The sequence below is a fragment of the Conger conger genome, chromosome 7 (assembly GCF_963514075.1).
Source record: "Conger conger chromosome 7, fConCon1.1, whole genome shotgun sequence".
Taxonomy (NCBI): Eukaryota; Metazoa; Chordata; class Actinopteri; order Anguilliformes; family Congridae; genus Conger; species Conger conger.
This window is the reverse complement of record NC_083766.1, coordinates 29,176,099-29,185,075: the sequence shown is the minus strand read 5'-3', so window position 1 is coordinate 29,185,075 and position 8,977 is coordinate 29,176,099. Positions and strand designations below refer to the sequence as shown.

Below are 8,977 nucleotides of genomic sequence, written 5' to 3'. Positions count from 1 at the left end.
ATTTGGCGTTTAAACTTCATTCGTTTGTTAATTAAATGTGTAGAAATGTTCACTGTGCGTTTAGATTTATCTTCACTGTGTAACACGGAACTAATGTTGATGCAGGGTTTCCCTATCGGAATGTTTCAACGTTGCTCCTGGAAACAGACGGTGTGCCCGACTGCCCGTGCGACTTTGAAAGGACAGCAATGTACAGAAGGTTATTTTTTGTGGTTTCGCAGGGCCGAAATACAATTTTATTCTCCGAAGAAGGTGGCTTACTCTTTCCGGCAACTCTTTCCATTTACAGGTGAGATTACGAATGTTATCTGCAATATTCAGGCGACTACAGATTGCTAGCTTGATCTAGCAAACTGGCTATGGATATCTTGGCTTCTCGCTAAGTTAGCCAAGTTAGGTAACTTTAAATAGCTAACAAGTTAACTACATATTTCAGACATTCAGGGACGTTAACTAGATAAATATATAAATAAATGTTCGGAAGAGAACAATGCATTCATAACGCACTCGGTTTGAACCTAGCTTGCTTGCAGACTACACACTTTAAAAGATAGCTAATGTATTTCCCATGAAGATCACATGTCACAACCTTTTGCTTATTTCTAAAAGGTAAAATGATGAATACGCCATTTTTATGGTCCGCTGGTCCACTGGTAATGCCTAATGTACATCAGGGAAATAAATTAAGTCACGTTGAGCCATTGGGGGCAAGCCTAAATAGCCAGACTCTGGTTTGCACGAATGATGAAGTGCAATATGTTGGCAAAGTAAACTGAAGAGCAGCAGTTACACCCTCCACAGTGCTATTATATATCTCGCCTGTATAGATCAGCAATCCGAGGGGGGCAGAAGTCCCTGGGCACCAGTGCAGTTGCCTGCAGTGAAATAAAAGATGCCCCTGAGCTTCCCAAACAAGAGCAGAAGGTGGAGGATGGAGAAAAACCGAAAGCAGGGAAGGAGAATATTTTAGACCTCCTTACATCAATGAAGGTGCAGGTGACCATAAAGAAGGAAAAAAGAAAGGAGCCAGTGTCCCAGAAGGCCATGGATGAGTTACCGCCCCAAAGGTTTGTCAACACTCCCATTTATTTACTACACACTCCCTATTATTTACCATTCATTCACTGATTCATGTTGGTGCACATACCACACACTGCATTGCAGGTATCCATGTCGTGAGATAAGGCGGGTGGGATGGAAACGAATTATTTACTGTACAAATATTTTGTAACAAATATTACAGCTATATCAACACCAGGCAGCGGTTATCAGTTGATGCTGAAGAAGGCTAACTAGTCGAACAGCATTAATTACATTTTGTTAATAAAGTGTGAGGTCTTCCTTCACCTGTCCAATTGATAATTTTTCTTATACCTCCTAGGGAAGTTAAGTTGCTCTTGCCTAAATCTTCATGTGTGCATTTTTACAAAATTTGTCTGGATATACAATTACATTAATAAATGTTGATATCTAATTTTCTGGCGGTGATAAAGTGTTGTAAGCTGTTGCGCTATTAGCTGCAGTTTCTATGCACTGATGCTGGGCTGAGACTGTGTGTGTGCTTTTAAAGCCAGGAGAGCCTGAGCCCAGACCTTGTGGCAGCAGCTTCAGATGCAGTTTCCTCCATGCCTGATCCTAAGAAGGCCACATTGGAGCTCTTGATGCAGTTGAGGAAGCACGAAGCCCTCCCTGAAACAGAGAGAAAAGGCGATGGGAACAGCATTGGGTGAGTATGGCTTAAGAAAAAGGCCCCTAACAATTTAACCCTATTCAGCAAATTAGCTTGTTAAAGTATTACCTGTCAGTTGATAATTAAATCCTGTAAAAGTGTGTAAAAATGCAAACAACAACATTCTTTTTCTAAAGCAGTCATTTGTCATATAGCAAAAAAGTCCTGGAAAGTGAATATGGGACACTTATTCTTCATGGCCTGCGTACAGTAGTGTGCAAACATTTGGGCATCCCTAGTCAAAAGCCTCTTACAATTCAAAGAGATAAAAAGTAACACTATGAAAGTAAATGACAGATAGCATATTCCTTGTTTGCAATAACGGCCAAGCCTGTGACCCATTGAGATCACCAAACTGTTGCATTCTTCTTTTGCGATGCTTTTCCAGGGTTTTACAGGGTCTTTCAGTTGTTTGTTTCGGGTTTTTTTCCCCATTCAATCTCCTCTTCAGGAGGTAAAATGCATTCTTAATTGGGTCAAGGTCTTGGTGATTGGCTTTCTAAAACAGTCAGTCAGACAATATAAAACCTTCTACTTTTTCTACTTAATGAAGTCCTTTGTTGTGTTGGCGTTGTGTTGGCGGTGTGTTTGGGTCATTGTCTTGCTGCATGATGAAGTTCCTCCCAATTTGGACGGCTTTCTCTGTAAGTTGGCAGACAGAATGTTTTTGTAGACTTCTGAATTAATTCTGCTGTGTCCATCATGAGTTACTGATGTTGGACCTACTCCAGAAACACCCCAGAAGCAGCCATGCAAGCCCAAGCCATGACACTTCCTCCACCGTGCTTCACAGATGAGCTTGTATGTTTTGAATCATGAGCAGATCCCTTCTTTTGCCATACTTTGGCCTTTCCATCACTTTGGTAGAGGTTAACCTTGGTCTCATTAGTCCATAAGTCTTTGTTCCAGAACTGTGTGTCAGATGTCTCTTCTGTGTACTTCTTTGCAAATTGTAATCTCGCCTTCCGATTTTTACTACTGATGAGTGGTTTGCATCTTGTGGTATGGCCTCTATATTGCTGCTCTCTATGTCTTCTTCAAACGGTTGATTGAGATAGTCTCCGCAGGGCAGGGGTGAAGGTGTTTGTCATGTCACTGACTGATGTTTTGGGGCTTTTGTTCACAGCTCTCACAATGTTTCTGTCATCAGCTTCTGTTGTTTTCCTTGGTCGACCTGTTCGATGTCTGTTGCTCAGTATGCCAGCGTTTTCTTCCTTTTTCAGGACATTCCAAGTTATTGTACAAGCTATGATTTCCCACTGTTTTCTAAGCTTCAAAATGGCTTGCTTTTCTCCAAAAGACAACTTTCTGGTCTTCACAGGCAAAAGCCAAGGCTAAAACCAAGAGTAAACAGAACTAATTATTGTATGATTTTTTTGTATGATTTATTGCAATCAATCTAACAGGACAAATGTGGGCCACAGGAAACACCTATCAGTCACATGTTCCAATATGTTTGCTCACCTAAAGATTGGGTGGTCTGATACAAAAGGTGATATATTCTAATTTGTTTAACAAATCTTGATAAAAATACCATGAAATAAAAGCTGAAATTCAGATCTGTCATCTCATTTACACCCTTTGACCTTGCTGTTCCAATACTTTTGGCAGGGACGTTAGATAAATTTTAACAGACATTTTAACCAGAGGTGCCCACATTTTTGCACCCCACTGTAGTCATTTCTGATGTGGTTTGTGGTTTTAAGAGAGTCAATCTCCATAAAATCTCAGTTGATGTTAAGATGTCTAATTAAAAAGACTTAACAGGTCTACAATATAGGAGTTGGAGTTGTGGTTGGAATCTAAACCAGTAAAGCCAGGACCAAGTCTGTATTTGTCTGACAACACAGTAGAGTGTGTATCTGATAACTGTTGTTTTTATCTATCATGAATAGAAGCATCATTGCACATATGAAGGTGGGCAAACAGAATAACTTCAGACCGAATAAGGAGCCGGCCAAACAGATTAGCGTTGATAATGGACAGGGAGATATCGTTGAAACCACACCAAAGTTCAAGGTAGCTGAGAAGAGGTAAGAAACCTAGTGTCATTTTAGTGGACATAACTGAAATGTCAAAAATTTTGATTTTTCAATATTTTGTCTGGTCTTGGAAATTGAAATTTCATGTTCTAAATAAATAAAGATATTAAACTGAGTATGCTTGCAGTTGCCCTTGCAGTGTCCCATAGTGAATTTTCCTTTTTAGATACCAGGCCACTCACTCACTCACTTTTTAAGAGGCTGAAGATTCTCCACAAGGGGAAGCTATTAGCATTCAAATTGACTTGCCTTGTTCTGTTAGGGGAAAGTTCTTCTCCCTAAATTGAGCTTTTTCTCATTTATAGGACAGGCATGTTTCGAGCGAAGAGACTCAACATTTTCACTCCTGTCCACGAGAGTGAGACTGAGCAGGATGCTGCAGTAACCGGTAAGGAATAAGCACAAAAAGTATGAAACTGCAGGCTAGCCAGGATGCAGCATCCTCCGTATATTGTGTTTGTATGACAGCGTAAGGTCCAGCAGGATGGCAAATTGTTGGCATTTATATAGTGCTTTTATCCAAAGTGCTGTACAATTGATGCATTCTCATTCACCCATTCATACACACGCACACATCAACGGTGATTGGCTGCCATGCTCGTCAGGAGCATTTGGAGGTTAGGTGTCTTGCTCAGGTACACACCCAGAGCGGGATTGAACCGGCAACCCTCCAACTTTCAGACGACTGCTCTTACCGCCTGAACCAATGTCCCGCCTTTTGAGGAGAGCCAAAACTTTACATCAGCAGCTCATTGATTTAAGTGAATCGACAAAACCAACAAATACCAGTTGAGTATTAAAGATGCTATCATTATTATTATGATTATTATGGTTATCAATGTAAAGAATTACTATTATAATGGGTAGTGTAATCACACACAGATACACTATCAACATTGAAAAATATATTAGCAAGTATAGATATTATGCTGATATTTTGCGCTTAAAATGATTTGGGCTTACTTATGTGGGCTTGCAATCTTTTATGATGTAGATTGGGCATCCTGTTTTATTTGTGTGATCATGTTTTATTTTGCATTCCTCATGTAAAGCGCCCGGTGTTAGAAACATAAAAAAAATGCTGAGAAAGAGAGGAGATGTAGACGGGAGAGTTTAGACGCAGTCGCATTAGTTGCAGTCACTAATGGTCTTTAGACTGGGCAGCCCAGGGAACGCATTACCAGTGGTACAGAATATCTATGCCTGGAGTGAGCCCAACATGATCATGACCTTGTGCTATACACACACAGATGTTCCATATTCAGAATCTTCCACTGAGGCAGCAAAAACAGGATTAAAGAAGAATTTAAAAAGTAATAAAATGAAACAGTTCAGTTGAAGGCCTATGTAAAAAAGAAAAAGCTATGTTTTGAATTGCAATTTCCAAACTGGGACTGAAAGGGAATCTGGAGAAGGCCAGCAGTAGACAAACCTTAATGTTCTCTGGGTGGCAATGTATCTGGTTTGGGTGGCCTGTAGCATAGTGGTTAAGGTAAATGACTGGGACACCCAAGGTCAGTGGTTCTAATCCTGGTGTAGCCACAATAAGATCTGCACAGACGTTGGGCCCTCGAGCAGGGCCCTTAACCCTGCATTGCTCCAGGGGAGGATTGTCTCCTGCTTAATCTAATCAACTGTACGTCACTCTGGATAAGAGTGTCTGCCAAATATCTGTAATGTAATGTAATGTATGCGTCTTGTATATATTTAGGTGTCATCCAATGTTTTTCCTTAATATCCAATAATATAAGTTGAAAATCTATTTTACTGGAAGTCGGCACAGTGAAATATCTATCCAGAAGCCCCTGACTACGGCGTCTGTATATGTGATCTGTCTACCTATGCGTTTACAGTGCCCACACTCTCCCTTTGGGACTTGAAATTCGCCAAACATCTTGCTTCCGTAATCGATACCCGGCCCCGCAATGGCTTTGAGGAGATGATCCAGTGGACCGAGGAGGGCAAGTTATGGGAATATCCAGTAGACAATGAGGCCGGTGAGTTTTGGTACACAGTTATGAAAAAGCGATTGTTGCGTTGAGAAGATGAGTGTATATATATGAGTAGAAGTGCAGACTGTCGGTGTTAATTTGAGGGTATTTACACCATATTGGGTGATCCATGTGTAGGAAGGGCTGTAATTCCTGCATGGATCACCCTATATGGATGTAAATACCCTCAAATTAACACCGACAGTCTGCAAGAAGAAGTTAAAGCTGGCAATCAACACTTTCCAATATCAATGTGCTACAGTACAAAGCCAAAACAAAAATAAAGGAACCTTACGAATTAGGAACCTTACTTAAAAAAAGCAAGCAAACAAACAGAGTCTTATATTATGCATTCATGCAAGAGCATATTTAAAAAGTTTTTTTTGTTTTTTTATGACTCATCTGTATTATCAGTCACTTCTGTGGGATTACTCCCTTCTGTTCTATTCATCTTCATTCCATCCAGTCTCATTTCTGTTCCATCAATTCAGGAAATGAAATCCATTATTTTCTTGTATTATGAAAGGTATCATGTTCTTTGGGTATTTTTTCAGCTCATGAATTTAATTTTCCTGAAATGAAATGGCATTGAGCCGTTAATGGACTTTTGCACCCACTGGCCAGGGGTGAGTTTCCTGACTGTGACGTGTCTTGAAAATGCACAACATACTTCATACATAATATCAAGACATCTGTTGAAAATTTCACGTGCGTTTTGAGTTTTTCAAGAGTAACTGTGAAGAGTTACTTGAAGATAGCCTTCCCTTCAGTTAACTCTAGAAGTGTGTTTACAATGTGGAATCAAAATGACATGAAGACGTTCATGCTAACAAATTGGACTTTCTTCCACATAATTGGAATGACAGGCTACCCAATTTATTGAGGCAGTTGTAATAGCCGTTTTAATCAAGAATAATTAAATGGAAGAAATAAAAGACATTCTTACCGCAACGACACGCTTCTGGAAACTCACCCCATCGTGGATTCTAAAATTCAAGGCCATTTTCAACAATTTATCAGCCGTATTCCCTTTTATGTTCTAACACAAACTGGCTGGCTACTTTCCAAAATGGCTGCTAGAGTACAGAATCATGACAGTCAGTATCTCACCAGCATCTGGTGGCTTTTAATTCCATACCCTGGACGGCGCTCTAAACGCTGTACGTTTCCTGTGTTTCTGCCCGTTCAGGTATGGAGGAGGAGGCCAGGGTGCCATTCCATGAGCACATCTTCCTGGAGAAGCACCTGGAAGAGGGCTTCCCCTCTCAGGGCCCCGTGCGTCACTTCATGGAGCTGGTGGTGGTGGGCCTGTCGAAGAACCCCAACATGACTGTGAGGGAGAAGGTGGAGCACATTGCCTGGTTCCGCCAGTACTTCCAGCAGAAGGAGGACATCCTCCGGGAGGCCGAGGCCCATCTCAACTGACCGGGCGAGGGCGCGGCTTCGGTCTGCTCTCGGTTTCCGTCATTGAAAGCGGCATTTAAATCGGGGCAAAACTGCATTCCCAAGGTCACCGCAGACCTGTACCCCAGCCCCCGTAAAGTCTCCTTTTCCAACAGAAAGACTGATGCCTGAAATGCAGTAGAAAAATGGACAAAATCTGTGAAGATCATCCATACATTTAAGTGTACATATTGGTACAATGGCATTTGACAGCCACAGCATCACATATTGGAAGAGCTACAGTAGGGAGTGAAGCATGCTTACACTCTTCTGTGAATGTGCTAGATCTTAAGCATTTATATTGTAAATGAGTTTCAGAACCTTAATGTGACATTTATGAATATCCGCGATAGCTTTGTCTTTAATTGTGGTAACTTGGTAATGAGATTAGGGTTTGACTCATTTCAATGACTGCTGCCTTGACTGAACAGATTTTGAGTTCAATGCACAACATCAGGTGTACTATACGCATTTATGTTGCTATGGACGATTATGGTAGGGAAGAAAAGTTACCATTGTGTAAAAGTGGTAAGCATTTCCTTTTTACTTCTGTATTTGCTTGGAAACAGGCAGTGACATTGCAAAAACTATTGTTTGTGATGGATAAAAATACTTGGCACATTTTTTACTGTTAATCATTTGGCTTTCATTCCATCTATTTTGTAAGAGGGGTGGGTTGTCCTCACAAAAGAAAAGGTATTCGGCCAACTGCAGGATAAAGGACAGGGAGGAAACAAAAATAAATCTGTTCAAACGGTAGCTGCGTGGACTCGGGCAAAGGGCCCATAAGAATGTCTTGCTCTTCTGTTTCCTGTACTGACACTTCTGGGGCCACTCTGTCTAGGCCCTGTGTAATGCACTGACACTGTTGCAAAATTGGTTCACGGCACAAGTTACACATCTTCACGTCTGCCAGTATTTACCGTAATGTGGCTTGGAAATGGTGGGTTGAGACTGCCTAAACAAGAATATTTCATGAAAAAGCACTTCACTAACCAAACATAATATATAATATAAATGATAAAATGATTCCAGACCTAATTGATTACATTTGGTTGGTTGTCGTCCCTGGTTTGCCTTTATGATTCTAGCCCTACTACCTATCAGTCGTTCTGTTTACAGCAAATTTCATTTTTCAAACCACAGTGGGGTGAAGATTTAATTCCTATACAGTTATGGTTGAGGGTAATGAAGGCCCCATGGTTCTATGGAGTGCACTGGTTCTTTAAAAAATGATGAGCCTTAATTTGTGTAGTTCTGATGGAATAGGGCTACAAAGTGTGAGGGTTTGAACCCTTTTAAAAAAAAAATTCAAAATCCTCTTGGAAGGAACAGTTTAGTTCTGGCACCCTTATATTGTAAACCAATTTGTTAGTGTAATTTTAATAATGTCAATTTTAGACATTTTAGACAAAGAGGCATCTTAAAAAAATGAAAGCTGGGGAGTGATAGGAATGGAATACAAACAAAATGAATCGCTCACTATGTGAACATTGAGTACACTTGATTTCTGTCTACAACAACAAATTGAACAGTTAATACCGGGTGTACAGTCTAAAGGTAATTGAACATTGTTGTGCCCAGAAATGCAGATTGGACACAAGGTGGCGACCTTGTCCAGGCAGTGTTCGGCCTCAAAAAAAAAGAAAAGAATGTCCAGCAAAACTTTTCTTGATTGTTAAACATATTTTCTGAAACAATGCAATAAGCACAGCATGGTCAACTGTTCCTGGAAGACATCTGAAATCTGTCTAAAGGTAACACTGCATTCA

At 40.6% G+C, this 8,977-nt stretch overlaps 1 protein-coding gene across 1 annotated transcript; it reads left to right on the top strand.

Moving 5' to 3' along the window:
- Positions 1 to 89: 89 nt before the first annotated feature.
- mrps31 (mitochondrial ribosomal protein S31) lies at positions 90 to 7,829 on the top strand. The gene is made up of 7 exons (XM_061249157.1): positions 90 to 289; positions 828 to 1,067; positions 1,571 to 1,726; positions 3,625 to 3,762; positions 4,077 to 4,159; positions 5,625 to 5,768; positions 6,952 to 7,829. The coding sequence occupies exons 1-7, from the start codon at positions 189 to 191 to the stop codon at positions 7,185 to 7,187; spliced, it is 1,098 nt and encodes a 365-aa protein (XP_061105141.1). The 5' UTR covers positions 90 to 188; the 3' UTR covers positions 7,188 to 7,829.
- The last annotated feature ends 1,148 nt before the right edge of the window (positions 7,830 to 8,977 follow it).

What these genes read in the sequence shown, in the direction of transcription:
- mrps31 (XM_061249157.1), top strand. Translation starts at nt 189, where the DNA reads ATGTACAGAAGGTTATTTTTTGTGGTTTCGCAGGGCCGAAATACAATT. An exon ending in GATGAGTTACCGCCCCAAAG is followed by an intron (nt 1,068 to 1,570) that starts GTTTGTCAACAC and finishes GTGCTTTTAAAG; the next exon opens with CCAGGAGAGCCTGAGCCCAG. An exon ending in TTCAAGGTAGCTGAGAAGAG is followed by an intron (nt 3,763 to 4,076) that starts GTAAGAAACCTA and finishes TCTCATTTATAG; the next exon opens with GACAGGCATGTTTCGAGCGA.